This window comes from Carassius auratus, chromosome 15 (assembly GCF_003368295.1).
Source record: "Carassius auratus strain Wakin chromosome 15, ASM336829v1, whole genome shotgun sequence".
Lineage (NCBI taxonomy): Eukaryota > Metazoa > Chordata > Actinopteri > Cypriniformes > Cyprinidae > Carassius > Carassius auratus.
The window spans coordinates 24824983-24842333 of record NC_039257.1 but is presented as its reverse complement, the minus strand read 5'-3'; the positions used below and the strand labels follow the sequence as shown (position 1 = coordinate 24842333).

The following is a 17351-nucleotide window of genomic DNA, read 5'->3' as shown; positions in this document are numbered from 1 at the left end:
ACACCAAATAGTTATTCTATGACATGATCAAAGAGTCTCTCTCTTGCTCCACCCATGCACGATAATATTGTGTATTGTCGATCTCACGGGCTGACGATATTACGATTTGAAAAATCACCATAACGCCCAATACTAGTAGAAATCTCTAATACAGAAGGTTCTTTGAATTAGCTGATATAATTTGGTTAAGTCTTATACAACTTTTTGGGATTTGTAAATTTGTTCATACACAAATGACTTGTATTACCATTCTACAAAAAAAATAAAAATAAAACTTTGTCAATGGTACACTGTCCAAAATAAAACGCAAAACTAAGGCAAACTAAACAATAAGGCTATGACGGTTGCCGTGATCATCACGGTTGTCTACTGCCCGGTAGTGCACGTGACATCATGCACTCTATAATAAGCATAATACAAAGTTCCCTTTCAAGAGAACTTCGAACTATATCCTCTAGGGGGTGCTATGGGGAACACCTCGCCGTGACCCCTGTCTGAAGCATACATTGAAAAAAAAAACAATGTATTTGCCAGATGACAGCCTCTGACGTCACTACCAGTGCGACTATAAACAGGCACCGGGAGAACATGCCACTCTCTTCTTCGTCTTCGTCTGCATCTGAGTGATCTTTCTGTCTATCATGGCGACTACTAGCAAGCGTTTAGACAATGTGTGCATCCGTGTCAGCGTTATTTGACACCCGATGACACACACGATATTTGTGTCATTTGTTTGGGTGAAGAGCATGCACGCCATGTCTTTGAGGAGGCAATCTGCGTGCATTGTGAGCATTTTTTTTTTCAGTGAGAAAGCTCCGTTCTTGTTGGTCTCTTTTTCCGAGCAAAAACAAAAGGCAGCCATCTGCTTCCCACAGTTCAGGACCTGCTGCTACTGAGGCACGGAGGAGAATGAGCTCGTGAGATTACAGGTGGCTCTGTCTTAATTGTTTAGAGAGGGACTTTTTCCCTTTCACTCTCATGATGGCGGCAGCCGAAAGAGAGCCTCGGGAGGATGATGTTATATCTTTAACACTATCTGATACTGAGGTTAGTGCTCAACTGGGTTTTTACCCAGACCAAACTGACCAAAGCAGGAGTTATTTGAGGATGGTGAATAAGCTGAGGCTGAACCTTCTCAATTCTCCTGCCCTGCGTATGTAGAGCTGTTGGAGGTTATGGATCGTGCCACGGCAAAGTTGGACTTGCCATGAAAGTGCGCTAACAAGGAGACGCCGTGAGGCCGCCTCGACGAGCGTTATCTTCCGGACCATAGCCCTCCAGCTCAGGTGAGCCTTCCATTTCTGCCTGATATCCATACAGAGATCGAAAAGAAATGAAAAAGGCTGTTTTCTTGTCACATCCATCAGTTTTGGCATAATTGTGTTATGTTGTGCCGACATCGAGGCGATGCGCGAAAACGGCTATGAGAAGATGCCCCCTGTAGGAAGAGCTTTCTTTCTGTGGGGGAGACATCCTCTCTTAATCTCCCTCCTTGCCATCTAAGCCCTTCAAGAAATACATCTGGCTTAAATGGCAAGGCGTACGCAGCAGCAGGTCAGGCTGTGGCTTTATTACCCCTGATAGTGGTGCTTCATGCATATCAGACTGATCTGCTAAGAGACCTGGATAGAGGCGAGCGGGAGGGCCTTTTTCCTGATCAGGTAGCTGATCTGTGCCACACCACGGGTCTCTCTCCATGCTACCAAGCAGGCATGGTGGTGGCGGAGAGACATCTGTAGATGCTTTCTTCTCGATGCTCAGGGTTTGCCTTCTAAACTTTCAGTTATTTCCGTTGAGATGGTGATCGAGAAGTTCAGGGAGACGAAGGCGCACTCTGCTGCTTTCAGATCCTTCGTTCCACGAAGGTCCAGGTCTTTACCCTTAACATTAGGGTCCTGGCCTGTCTCGATCTGAGGATCAAAGATGGACACAGAAGGCTAGTGTCGTGACTTGCGCTCCTCCCCTCCTCCCCTGTAACCACCAGCTCTCCACCTGATCAAGGTTAGGTGGAACCTCTCTCTTAACCCTCTGGAGTCTAAGGGTATTTTTGGGGCCTGGAGAAGTTTTGTCATGCCCTGACATTTGTGCTTTTTTCCGTTTCTTATAAATATCTAAATGGGTAAAGTCTTATATCACTGTAATCAGCACAAACTGGGCTATAATAATATGTGAAATGCATGTATGTACACAAAAATGTTATGCATGGTTAGTGAAAAACTAAAAATGTTAAATCACTTGAATAAGGCAATAAAACACATACATAACATTGGTTCCCGGGATTGTTGAGAACTGGAGCTTGTAGCCTAGAATTTTTCTTTCTAAATTATATGAAAATCTTATTTACTCATTCACAGAAAACAATATATTGATTTAAATTTTCTAAGACACTTTTTGTTGGTAAAAGTCATACGAGTAGGTGTCAACTATCATGAATACCATTGTGATTTACACCTGAGAAGACAAAGCCCTGCATAATGAGCTGCATAATGAGCCTCTCATTCAGCTGTGCCACTGTGAGTGAGGAGTTACAAGAAAGAATTTGAGAATAAAATAAATCTATATAATTTTATGTTTGTAGTTTATTAAGAATATATTTAATTATCCCACAACATAATTTAATATCCACTTGGGGGAGCAGTTAAACAGTTTATTAGGGACAATCAAAGCTTACTTTCAAACAATTTTTTTAGCATTCTTACTTTAGTTACACAATCCATCAGAAATCTTATTTTCTACCAAAAAAAAAAAAAAAAAAAAAACATTTATTATTATCATCATCATTATTATTATTATTAATGTTGAAAAGAGCTGAGAATATTTGTCAGGTTTTTTTAGGGGAAATAAATTGAAAGAACTGAATTGTTTTTACATTTGTTAGAGTTATCTTTATTTGTCACATTTATATTATTTACATCAAGCTTTTGAATGGTATAGTATTGTATATTGTTATTGAAACTCATAATGTTTCACTTGATTATACATTTAGTCAGGAATAATAGTTTGGAAAAAGTATTTGGAAAAAGTCTAACTAGTAAAATGCTTACACGTTATGTGAAAACTAGTACAAGTAAATAAAAAGAGACTTACTCATGTTTATGATCTCTGCTGAATAAAGTGCTTCATTCTTTTTTCTGAGGAAATCCATTTCTCAAACCCTCAACCACATCACATCTTTTTGGAGTGATTTATGTCTTATTCCTCTCATCGCGAAGCAAACAGTAAAATAAAATAAAAACTCGAAGAACAGTCTCGCTGCTTTTTCTTCTGTGTGGGTGTATTCAAGCGCTTCTGTTTGAATCTGAATAGAGCGTTAAGCGCGGGGGCGTGGTCACATTAGATATAATGAACGAAGATATGAAAAATAGACATCGCGTTGTTTTCATATGGATTACTTTATCTCAGAATATTTGTTTTCGGCAGCACTTAGTTTAAAAGTAGACATTTCAGGCTTTCTATAGATATCTCTCTCATGTCTCTTCGTTGAGTATTCACGGAGTTACAGTTCATTTTAATGACGTGTTTGTAAATGAAGATCAGTGCACACAAAGGCTGCAGACAGCGCACCTAGTTTGTTATCTTTATTTTATAAGTGCACAAAGGTGTTTTGTTATTATGTCTGTATCCAAAAAAAGTAGACCCTTTACAGATTTGATTGACGTATTGCTCTTATCTGTACGATTAAAAAAAAGAGTGTAATTTAAGTTCTTTTCGGGGTTATCCGGAGAAAATGACTCAAAACGCATATATGCGTTTATCGACTTCAAAGGGTTAATAATCTCCTATGCAGGTTTCTGCGGGAGCCTCCTTTATCATCAGGCCCTTTTGGTGGTCAGTGTGCGTGTGAACACTTTGCGCACTTTCTGAAATCCACATAAGTGGTAAATGTGTATGCAAAACTCTGCACACTTTCTGAAATCCTGTACAGTAAGGGGTTACGTCCTCGGCCTCGTTCCCTTTCTTGAGATGATTAGACCTTGGTTCCTTGGGCTCCATTCAGCCAGTGTGTACTTGTTTGTACACTTCAAGCATCGCTTCCCCTCAACATGAGAGGCTACTTGAGCAATTCTCGTGGTAGTTTAGCAGCGCTCCCCTTTTCCAAGAAGGGTCACCTATGAGTGCGCTACTCTGAATTCTGAGTTCTCCTCTCATATGAGACTGAGTTCCCTGCTTTTTCCCCAGAGCACTCCAGCATTATTTCCACAGATCAAGTTGATGTCTATCAATCATACTGTTTTGAGATGCAACATTCCATCTATGATCTTCTCTATCAGAGTGCCACGAGAGCCCCTCCTTAGAACAGTATTTGAGAATCCATGCTATGGTAAGTGTGCACGTGAAGTCTTTGCACAGTTTCTGAAATCTACAATGTGGTAAGTTTGCACGCTAGTATTCTGCGTTCTTTCTAAAATCCTATAATGGTGAGTGCTCTGCACGTTTGCCGTGTGCCCTTTCTTGACTTAGTAAAAGCCGCGTTCATCTTGGGAGCCACTCCACCTATGTATCTTAGCATACCTATCTAAACTGGGTGTGAATCTTTCTTGATTCCAAGCCTTCAGCTCTTCAGCCGAGGCCCTAACAATTAAGTTGGGTATGTAGCTTAGGGCTTTGGCCATAAGGGGTGTCACAGACAGCCGTCTAAACGTCCCAGGGGCAACTCCCATGGAAATGGTAGAGTTGGTACTTCGTGTTTGCCATGATTCTGGCCTACACTGCCCTCAGATTGGTGCCGTGGGTATACTGTTCCCCATAGCAGCCCCTAGAGGATGTAGTTTGATGTTCCCTTGAAAGGGAATGTCTCAGGTTACGAATGTAACTATGGTTCCCTGAGTAGGGAACAAGACACTGCGTCCTCTAGCTCCCTGCCATGCTTCGGACGCAAGCTTCAGACGAAGAAAAGAATGACGTGTTCTCGCAGTGCCTGTTTATTGTCGAGCCGGTAGTGACGTCAGAGGCTGTCGCCGGCCAACAAGTTGGTGTTTTTTCAAAGTATTCTTCAGACACGGCTCACGCCGAGGTGTTCCCCATAGCGCCCCCTAGAGGACGCAGTGTCTCCTTCCCTACACAGGGAACCATGGTTACATTGGTAACCTGAGATGTTTTGTATACAAGTGTAATAACTGTAGTAGTTGCAAATTGTTTTATTTAGACTTTGTCTATAGTAATTTTCAAATTACCTCAAACGCCACATACACACGCAGCGTTTCCTATCGATTGGCAGGTTTAAGCACAGGAAAATACAGTTTATGCGTTCAGTAAATTGATTTTGTGTTGGGTGATGGACCTGGTTGGGAAACCAAATACTATATCGCTGATCTGGAGCCATCTCAATTCATGTTACCCACCCATGTTTTGTACAAGTGTCTTCAAGTTCCCATGATTTCAAACACCTGTCTGGTTAGATTTGGTGAGGCTTTCTCCAAACTGGCCAAATACAAATGAGACAGTGATAAATTAAAGGTTTTAACAATAAATGTGGCAACGATTCCTATTTCAATTAACCATTTCTGCACCAGATGTGACAATATGTTGCAACAGGTTTGTCGAGTATCTGAACATTTGAACTCTGTGTCAGTGCCTCGTACATAGGATGAGGTGGTTTTCTCTCTGGGATTTGACATGTCGTGTCATCTTGTGTCGCATCCAGTGTAGCATCACTGATTGATTTAAAGGGGGGGTGAAATGCTCGTTTTCACTCAATATCTTGTTAATCTTGAGTACCTATAGAGTAGTACTACATCATTCATAACTCCAAAAAGTCTTTAGTTTTATTATATTCATAAGAGAAAAATAGTCTGTACCGATTTTTCCCGGAAAACACGAGCGCCTAGAGGCGTTACGTGTGGGCGGAGCTAAAGAATCATGAGCGCCAGTAGGCTTTTGCGTTGAGAGCGTTTGGAAGCTGTGACACAGATCCAGACAAACAAAGCACAACACTAAAGTACACTAAACTAAATACTAAACAAAACTAAAGTAAACTAACAAAACACAACTAAACTAAAGACAAAATTAAAGTAAAATAAATAAAACATCAAAATAAAAAAAAAATAAAAACTAACCTAAACCAGTATAATATCTATTTTGGGGTTTTGTTTCATGTTCTTGTTTTAATATTTTTTTTATTTTGTAGTTTGATTTATGCTGTTTGTGTCATGCTTCCTTGCCCTCTTGTCTTAATGCTGTTGGTTCCTCTTTTTCCTCTCGTTCATTGTGTCATGTTCTCATTGGTTGTCTTAGTCATGTGTCTGTTTACTCATTGGTTGTTTTGTTGTGCCTGGTTCCGTCATGTGTCCATCATTGTCTGTTATAAGAAGCCATGTTTTTGCCATTGTCCCGGGTCGTGTATTGATGTTGTAACCTGTTGTTGGTGAGTCTATTCTGTACTGGAAGTTGTGGCCTAGTGGTTAGAGAGTTTGACTCCTAACCCTAGGGTTGTGGGTTCGAATCTCGAGCCGGATATACCATGACTTGGGTGTCCTTGAGCAAGGTACTGAACCCCCAACTGCTCCCTGGGTGCCGCAGCATAAATGAGCCCGGTGTGTGTGTGTGTGTGTGTGCACTTTGGATGGGTTAAATGCAGAGCACGAATTCTGAGTATGGGTCACCATACTTGACTGAATGTCACATTACTTTCACTTTCATGCCAAGTCTGTTCATGTCAAGTCTTCATTTCCTGTTTGGAATATGTTTGGATCACTGTAAATAAACTGCACTTTATGGCGTTATTTCCCTGTTAAGTGTCGAGAGCCCATAATTGTAGCGCGAAAGTACATTAATATGATGCGCGAGCGTGAATATAATGTGCGCGAGTGCGAATCTCGCTGCTCGCGCGCGGAATATAATGTGCGGAGAGCGAATCTCTCTGTTGCACGCTCTCAGATAAACATTGCTCTTGTAAGAATTTTCTCTGGGCTCGCTCAGGTTTCTCGGTACTCTTCTCTTCAATTTCTTTCTCTTTTAGATTCCATGTACGATATGGCGTTTTCATCGGTCAGTCGTTGAAGCCTATTTCTGATTGGTTGTTGCCGTTTTGACAGCGTTTATGCCAAGAGCAAAGAGAAAGAATTTGAAGAGAAGAGTACCGAGAAACCTGAGCGAGGCTAGAGAAAATTCTTACAAGAGCAATGTGTATCTGAGAGCGTGCGCCGAGTTCCTCGAGCAGAGAGATTCGCGCTCCGAACATTATATTCCGCATGCGAGCAGAGAGATTGACGCTCATGCATTATATTCATGTACTTTCTCGCTACAATTATGTGCCCTCGACATTTGACAGGGAAATAACGCCATAGCAGTTGGGTTCTTCGCTATGCTCGCCAGTGGTCTGATCATTACAAAAAAACACTAAAGTAAAAAAGAAACACGAAACTAAACTAAACAAAAGACTAAACTAAACAAATCACAAAACTAAACTAAACTAAACAAATAACTAAAGTGAAATAAACAAAACTAAAGTAAAATAAACAAAACACAAAACTAAAGTAAACAACACAAAACTTAAAAAACTAAAGTAAACAACACAAAACTTAAAAAACTAAACTAAAAACACAAAACTAAGCTAAACTAAAAATAAAAAGCACAAAACTAAAGTAAACAAAACAAAACACAACTAAACTAGGGATGCACTGATACGATATTCGTGTCGGGTATCGGCTCTAATACTGCCCTTATTTGTTGGATCAGGTATCGGTCAGAGAGGGCCGATTCATATTCGACTTTGTGAGTGTCCTGCTTTATTTGTGAAGCCATACATTTTCTCCAGTGTGTCTGCCAGTCATTCATCCTGCCTTTAAACCCTGGTCATACTTCATTGCGATATTCAGCTCAGTTAAGCTTTCTCCAAGATCATTGTGTGACCCCATTATCATACTTGATTTGTAAATACATTTCTATGATTTAGCAAAAATGCCTTTATCTTTTTCTGTTTTGTTACTTGCTACTTGGGTGTCTGTGAGAACAAAACAAGGGTTTAGAAAAGACTATAAATTTGTTTTCAACGCGCACAGTAACTGAAATTTAAAACTGTTTATAGAAAGGCTCAATAACTGTTGCACAAATATAATACACTATGCATCAATATATTTTGCCTTTGTGCTTTGCACTTTTTAATGCAAAGCGATGCGTGCTTTGATGCCGTGTTGCTTCAAGAGCATCATTCTGCACACCAGATGTGCATATTGTAAGCGCTTTATTCCGCACTGTATTTGTTTTGTCCTATCGAATCCATCATATGTTGTTGCCTTTTTAAAATAAATGTATCTTAATTTATAGTATATCCTTAGGCCTATATATAAATACATTAATGAATGTTTTTCATTATTGGATTTTATAATACAAATAACAATGTGTAACATTTTACAATATTTAGTGCAACACTTTTATTTGTTCCCCACATTTTTTTTTTCTTTCACTAAATGTATGGAAAATTATTGTGCACTGATTTTTCTGGAATAACTTTTGCTGCCAAATTATCCACTAACCTAGTTTATCCTATGAATATACATATGTTTTTTTTTTCATATTTGTTTATTTTTCTTTGTAATGAAGTAGTCTGTATTTATTAGATTGTGTAGAATGATTATAAGTTCCACACAAAGAGAGATATATAAAATCGACATTTATTTAAATGGATGGAAAAACAACAAAAAAATAAACACAAAACTAAATGAAATAAAACTAACCAAAACACAAAACTAAACTAAAGTTAAAAAAACAAAAAACAAAGTGTGCCATAAATTAGTGATCTTAGTGAGTGTCAGTCAGACAGGAAGTGGAAGGGAAGTACGGAGAGAGCTGGGGTCATGAGGTCACAGGAAGTGACAGAGGCGTGTGGTTGACTGTAGAGATGAGCAGAGACGCTCAGAAATGAGTGATCCTCCAGCAGCGCAGCAGAAGGTGCAGATGATCTCCTGCAGGAGCCGGCGCTACCGCCGCATCTCTGGCACAGCGTAAGCCCTTCACTCGCACCTCTGCTTAGTGGACAGCTGTAGTAAGGAAATGTCTAAATCAGGGGTGTCAAACTCAGTTCCTGGAGGGCCGGAGCCCTGCAGAGTTTTGTTCCAACCCTGCTTCAAAACACATTCTACGTAGCTTTCCAGTAAGCCTGAAGGACTTGATTAGTTGGAGCAGGTGTGTTAAATTAGGGTTGAATCTAAACTCTGCTGGGCTCCGGCACTCCAGGAACTGAGTTTGACACCCCTGGTCTTAATAATGATCTCTTTATTATTTGTGTCAGAAAGCATACTGTATCAGTGGTTGTTAGTGAGTCTTTCTGTTGGAGTGGTTTGTGATCTGTTCTGAAGGGTGTGTGTCGCCTGTAGTTTCACTTCAGTTTTTCTTCCAGCAAACAGTGTTTCAGTCAGATATGGTTGTGTGTGAATAGTTCTGACCACTAGCTTGCTCCGCAGTGTGCTTTCTCATCCTGCTCTCTCTTTCATGACTGCTCAACTACAGAAGGTCCGGTCAGCGGTCAGCGTTTGCTTTCTGCCATGCAGCATCAGCGGTGGGAGACATAGTCAGACTTACAGCTCTGTTAACTGTTAGCAGTAACTCATGAATACTGATCACATTTACTAAATACTAATAAGTATTGTTGTACAAGCTACAAGTTAATTAGCAAGGATAGATACATATTCATTTTGAAATCTGCTTTACAAATGCATATTAAGTGCAGAGGTCGTGGATGAGGTATGTGTGTGTGAATGTGTGTGTGTGTGTGTGAGTGCGTGTGTGTGTGTGTTCTGAAACAAGTATGGTCCATTAACGTGTCATTATGTGGCAGTAAGAATGAAAATGTATGACACAGGCATCATTTAAGTTGTGTTATGCATTGCTTTATGAAACAGCAGCAGGAGTGTGTGAGTGTTTCTCATTGTGTCAGATGTGTGAGGGCTGTAGTTTGTAGAGCGCTTGTTACAATCTTAGCAGTGCTCAACCAATAAACAATGCAAATAATTGCCTTTTGACACTGTTATTCAGATTATTCATTTCCCATGCTAATGTTAGGTCACTTCATGTGATAACCTGTGATTTTATTCATATTAATTGGAGTGTGGCAGATGAATGCATTAATCAAAAAAAAATATAAATAAATAATAATAATAATAAAAATATATAGAGAGAGTTTCTTGGTCACTGGGCAAAATGTTTTGTGATCTGATGAAAGCAAATGTAACTTTTGGGACATAAATTTGGCACAAAAACAAGACCCAAATAGCACCATATCCACAATGAAGTTATATATGACAATGAACGTATATATATATATATATATATATATATATATATATATATATATATATATATATACACGTTATATTATTATTATTTGTTTTGTATCTATCCGTATGATACAGTACACTTTTACATTTACTTTTATGTTTTAAATCTAAAGACAGCAGTTTTAACAGGGGTGTGTAGACTCTCTTTCTGTGCCCAGTGTAGTTGTTGTAGTTAGTCTCGATTTACAGAAATCTGTTCAGTCAAACCATTTGTAGTGTAACTGCTAACAAGTCCTGATTTGTCCTGACAGCACAACAGTTACACAACACTTCATTACAGAATCCACTGCTCATGTCCTCAGAGAGAGCTGCTAGAGGAAGGTCGATTTGTTGATAAAAGTTGCTAAATGACATTGTTACATCTTTCTGTGATGATGTCATGTCATTGTGTAATCACGACGCAAAATTGTGTCACTACATCAAATATCGACAAATATATATTTTATACATGGTAATTTAGATTTTTTATAAAATAATATGCTTGATATAATATTAAAACATAACTTTATTTTTAAATAAATTGAATTATTGAACACTTTTTTTTAATGATTGCAATTTAAGTTTTTTTCAATAGCTAGTAAACTAGTAATATAACACATTCTCAACAATTCACAGTCTTCTCTGTAAATATAAAATAATTTTCTGTTTCTTATTTTTACCTGCATTTTAAGTTATGCATTGTGTTGCAGGGTTACAATGGATAATGTTCAAGTTTATTCAAGTTTATTTGTATAGCGCTTTTTACAATACAAATCGTTATAAAGCAACTTTACAGAAAATTATGTTTCTACAATGTTTAGTAATAGCTTATAAGTGTTGACTGTCAGTTTGTGAACGTATGACAGGATTTGTTGAAAAATGTATGTCGTAGTCAGCCAGATGATGAACATTATTAATATTATTAATAATTAATATATGATGCAATCACACTTGTAGCAATAATTGTTAGTTCTGTTGTTGATTCAGGGTTAGCATCATTTGAGGTCTTCTGAGGGTCAGCATCATCTCTTCTCAGGTGTTCTGGATCCAGATTGGAGCTTGTTTAAATTATAGTTACCACGGGATGAAGATCCCAGCAGAAACAGAGAAACACATAGAGACATCATTAGCATAGCTGCTGATCCAACAAAGTAAAATTAATTAGTTTAATCCAAGCTGAAGAATAAGAATGTGCATTTGATCAGATACAACTATACTCACAATTTAAGAGATAAATTATTCGAATGCTTGACGAAAGAGATGTGTTTTTAATCTTGTTTTAAACCGAGAGAGTGTGTCTGAACCCGAACATGATCAGGAAGGCTATTCCAGAGTTTGGGAGCCAAATGTGAAAAAGCTCTACCTCCTTTAGTGGACTTTACTATCCTAGGAACTACCAAAAGTCCAGTGTTTTGTGACCTTAAGGTGCGTGATGGGTTGTAACGTGGTAGAAGGATAGTTAGGTACGCTGGAGCTAAACCATTTAGGGCCTTATAGGTAAGTAATGATAATTTGTAACAGATACGGAACTTAATAGGTAGCCAGTGCAGAGACTGTAAAATTGGGGTAATATGATCATATTTTCTTGACCTGGTAAGGACTCTAGCTGCTGCATTTTGGACGACCTGTTGCTTGTTTATTGAAGAAGCAGGACAACCACCTAGAAGTGCATTACAATAGTCCAGTCTAGAGGTCATGAATGCATGAACTAGCTTTTCTGCATCAGAAACAGATAACATGTTTCGTAGCTTGGCAATGTTTCTAAGATGGAAGAATGCAGTTTTTGTAACATGGGAAATATGATTTTCAAAAGACAAATTGCTGTCTAATATAACACCCAGATTTCTGACTGTAGAGGAAGTAACAGTACATCCGTCTAGTTGCAGATTGTAATCTACAAGATTCTGTGTAGTGTTTTTTGGTCCAATAATTAATATCTGTCTTATCCAAATTTAATTGGAGAAAATTATTGGTCATCCAATCTTTTACATTTTTAACACACTCTGTTAGCTTAGATAATTGGGAAGTTTCATCTGGTCTCGTTGAGATATATAGCTGAGTATCATCAGCATAACAGTGGAAGCTAATTCCGTATTTTCTAATAATATTACCAAGGGGCAACATGTATATTGAAAATAGAAGGGGACCTAGGACGGATCCTTGTGGCACTCCATATTTACTGGTGATAAATTAGATGACTCCCATTTAAGTAAACAAAATGGTAGCGATCGGACAGGTAGGATCTAAACCATCTTAGAGCCTGCCCTTGAATACCTGTATAGTTTTGTAATCGATCTACGAGTATGTCATGATCTATGGTGTCGAACGCAGCACTAAGATCAAGTAAGACTAGAAATGAGATGCACCCTTGGTCTGACGCAAGGAGCAGGTCATTTGTAATTTTAACAAGTGCAGTTTCTGTGCTATGGTGAGGCCTAAAACCTGACTGAAATTCTTCATACAGATCATTTTTATGCAGGAAGAAGCTCAATTGAGCAGACACAACTTTTTCAAAAATTTTTGACATAGATGGAAGATTTGAAATAGGCCTATAATTTGCCAGTACACTAGGATCTAGTTTTGGTTTCTTAATAAGAGGCTTGATAATCGCCAGCTTGAATGGTTTTGGGACGTGACCTAAAGATAACGAAGAGTTAATGATATTGAGAAGCGGTTCTTCGGCTACAGGTAACAGCTCTTTCAGTAATTTAGTGGGTACAGGATCTAATAAACATGTTGTTGGTTTAGATACAGTGATAAGTTTATTTAGCTCTTCCTGTCCTATGATTGTAAAACACTGCAGTTTATCTTTGGGTGCGATGGATGAAACTGAAGTGTTAGACGAGGTAGAATCTACATTCACTATTGTATTTCTAATGTTATCTATTTTATCAGTGAAGAAATTCATGAAGTCATTACTATTTAACGTTGGTGGAATATTTGAATCAGATGGCGTCTGGTAATTTGTTAATTTAGCCACTGTGCTAAATAAAAACCTTGGATTGTCATGGTTATTTTCTATGAGTTTGTGTATATGCTCTGCCCTAGCAGTTTTTAGAGCCTGTCTATAGCTGGACATACTGTTTTTCCATGCAATTCTAAAAACTTCTAAGTTAGTTTTTCTCCATTTGCGTTCAAGATTACGAGTTACTTTCAATTTACCTTTTTCAATTTGATGGGAGCAACAGCTTCTAATGTATTAGAGAGAATAGTGCCCATGTTGTCAGTAATTTCGTCTAGTTCATGTGTATTTTTGGGTACAAATAGCAGTTGAGATAGATCAGGCAGGTTAGTTGCGAATCTTTCTTTGGTGGCTGGAACAACAGTTCTGCCCAGACGGTAACGCTGCGACATATAGTTCGTATCAGTGATACGCAGCATGCACAATACAAGGAAATGGTCTGTAATATCATCACTTTGAGATACAATATCTATAGCAGTAAGATCGATACCATGTGATATAATTAAATCTAGTGTATGATTAAAACGATGAGTGGGCCCAGTGACATTTTGCTTGACTCCAAAAGAGTTTATGAGGTCAGTAAATGCATAGGTCCTAATGCATCATTTGTATTATCAACGTGAATATTAAGCTACGAACAAAGTGCATCATAAATGAACATTTCTTGACATTTTAATTATTAAATTGTTGTTATTGTTGTTGTTATTCAGTTGAACAGTTGCTAACAGCAGCTAACTCTGTTCACTAGGTGCTAGGCATCTGTGCTTTCCTCTTTTTGTGTTTGGATGGAAAATGTGTGCCTTTTTATTGTCCGAGTCACTTATCAAAAGTTGCTTAAAGTTAAATAAATGTTAAAAAAATTGCAAAATTTATTGGTAGGTGCTTTTGGAAGAAAATTAGCTAAAGTAGTCTAAACAGTTGCTAAATTTAGCAACAAAAGTTGGCAACACTGCGTGTCCTACAGAGCTGGTGTCTGCATCTCTAAAAACAGACGCTGAATCTCTGTGTAAAGGCCTGTGTTGTGGCGATAAGCTCGTGTCATGCTGGATCTGACGTGTCCTGTCCGCTGTGTCTGTCTGTCTGTCTGTCTCGCGCTGATAAACTCTGCATCAGAGTTCATTATGCTGGTTAGAAGCGCTCAGATGGCTCTGTTACCCTCCTCTGTTAAATACTCCTCCTTCTCCTGTCTGCTGAGGATTGTTTGTCTTCTGTGGGATCTGATCCAGATCTTGGCTGAACTTGTGAGGGCACTTCATTCTTCCTCCAGACTGACAGAATGAGAACCGGAGCAATGCATTCTGGGAAGGGCTTAGTAAGCACAAAGAAAGCACTGGCATGCAAACCCATTCCCAGAAGACACCACCGAAATGCAAAACACATCAAATGCTGTTAAAGAGACACCGTGAGAAAACAGCAGTCAAATCACCAAACATGCTCTGTTCTTACAGTCAAGCTTTATGAAGCATGCTTCAGCATTCATCTGATCAGAAGACTCTGAACATCCAAAAGATAATTTCAGATGAAGCACTTTTCTCTTTCACTAGATTGCATTTGCACATGGTTTTGTTTCCATTTCAAGCTAAAGCACATAATGATCTGCACTGTTACTCTGATACAGAATGAATTATACTGTGATACTGGATTTGAGCCACAGCCATCTCCTCTGATGCTCCGCCTTCAGTATGACATCACAGCGCACACTCGTGATGTCATCAGTGTGCTCCTCTGATGCTCCGCCCCAAGGATGACATCACAGCTCACAATCGTGATGTCATCAGTGTGCTCCTCTAATGCTCCGCCCCCAGGATGACATCACAGCTCACAATCGTGATGTCATCAGTGTGCTCCTCTGATGCTCTGCCTTCAGTATGACATCACAGCGCACACTCGTGATGTCATCAGTGTGCTCCTCTGATGCTCCGCCTTCAGTATGACATCACAGCACACACTCGTGATGTCATCAGTGTGCTCCTATGATGCTCCGCCCCCAGGATGACATCACAGTACACACTCGTGATGTCATCAGTGTGCTCCTGTAGAGAACAGTGGGGTTTAAAAACACTGAAAAGTTTCCTCATGAATCTCCCAGGATTCATAGCAATTGGCTTATTTCCGATTATTGTGCCATTGATCAGAAACAGACAGATAATAACTGCTTATGACTCGATCAGACTTTTATATCCCATCACATTTTAATAATAAAAGACACAAATCTGTAGCATTGTGTTCTCTGAGAATATTCTTCTCATTAAATAATTAGAATATTACTAATACAACTTATATTACTAGAGGACTCAATACACAATGTAATTTTCAATCATAATATTGCAGTGTATTATTATATAATAATTGGCGTTTTATTTACATTGTTCTTTTTTCCTCAATAGAGAAACCTTTTGTAATGTGATGTAAAGTTTTCAACTTGTATCTTTTAGATGCTTCTTGTTATTCTGAGTACGACCGGCTGAGTGTGTAAGAAGCCCACAGAATTACTACTATCAGTGTTTGTATAGGGCTTGTGTGATTTATGCTCATGTGTGCTGAATCTGAGGAATTCTAGCTGTTATGTCTCGAGGTGTCTTAGGGGTGTTTTTAGGATGTCAGAAATGACTGGCTTTGATTTATAGACTTGCAGTATTGAGTCACACTTTCATTCTAATACAACTGAATATTTTCAGAAGAAGTCATCAGTCACTCTTACTAAGATTGTATCGGTCTGGGTGTATTAAACAATAAAATGACAAACTCTTATTGTAAGCTTGCTAGGGTTGGTATTCATTGATTTATGGTTTTAAATGTATTAATTTATAAATGTTAATGAGACCCGTGGAATGAAACACATTCAATTAATCACATCTATATATTGCTGAAGAAATCGATCAATATTGACTTGTATTTGTTTGTTTTTTCTGATCACTTGTGTTTATATGTCCAATAACAAATATGTATTTCATGTTGTACTTCTTGTTAAATTTCATCTTTATATCACAGTAATAAAAGCATAGATTGTTATAACAGCAACACCAATCAGCAAAACACATGGAGAGATGTTTTCAAATGGAGAACATCTATAATTACTGTCGGCTTTGCATGAATTTAAGCATTTGCTTTAAATTAAAGTTTGAAATGAAGGTTTAGGAAGATCATTCAATCGCTGGAATAATCATACACTCAGTCATATCAGTTAAATACATTGTAAACTAACAAAACATGAATCTGTTACATTTCCATTTTGAATGGCCTTTTATCAGAGCTATGTCTCTGCTTCTGTTTCACACAGAGCTAATGTGCTGTTAATATGTGCTTAATAACTGAACATTGTGTTACCATGACATTATTACCATGGTACGGTCAAATGAAACCCTACTGTAAAACACAGATTCCACATCCAGATGTTTCTGCGGAGGAAAAGATCCCAGTAATACCCAGAAACCTCAGTCATGGTGCTGTTAGATCTATGAGCTAGGACAGAGGCTGACGCTGGATGAAGGAGATGTGCTGTGTCACAGCATCCGCTCCGTCTCCACTTTCATCATTAGTGCTGATAACAGAGCCCCGGGATCATGGCATGGATTACCCAGCATCCCCTGTGTTTTCCTCTTCTCATCTGACTAATGGAGAGGTGTTCATTCACAAACACTTCGCTCTCATTCAAAAACACCTAGAAGTGTATAGATGATGTGTTATTATGAAATATTATTTAAACACTGAGTGTTAGTATCTGGTGGATAACATTTCTCTTTTGCCTTGCTTGAACCGGCCGTGTGCTCCTTCAGGTCCTGTGGTGTGTATGTGAATAGGTAAAGCCTCTTCTTCACTGTGGTCTCCTCCAGATCTAGTGGATGTCCTGATTCAGTGCTCACTCGCTCTGTAACACAGTCTCTGTCCAGAGGCTCAGGGTCATTGAGCAGCAGATGGTCATCAGATCAATCCTCACACACACAGAGGACAGTGAGGCACACACACACACACACACACACAGAGGACAGTGAGGCACACACACACACACACATGATGGATGATCTGACGTCACGCTGATGCTGCTGTGTTTAGGTTTCTCCTCTCATCTCTGCGAGTATCAGCATGCTCTTTCCTGGTTTGCTTCATCGTTTGAGTATTAAACAGAAAATGTGGAT

The 17351-nt window shown here is 38.7% G+C and overlaps 1 protein-coding gene across 4 annotated transcripts in view; it reads left to right on the top strand.

Annotated features, from left to right (window-relative positions):
* Positions 1–17351, top strand: part of LOC113115454 (LIM domain kinase 1) — a 74626-nt gene that overhangs the window by 23745 nt on the left and 33530 nt on the right. The window contains exon 1 of one of the 4 annotated variants that reach the window (XM_026283028.1): positions 8682–8942. The exons of the other annotated variants lie outside the window; for them this stretch is intronic. Coding sequence (XP_026138813.1) covers positions 8860–8942 — 83 coding nt within the window. The 5' untranslated portion in view covers positions 8682–8859. Of the gene's footprint in view, positions 1–8681; positions 8943–17351 lie in introns of those variants that run through there. 4 annotated transcript variants of the gene reach the window in all.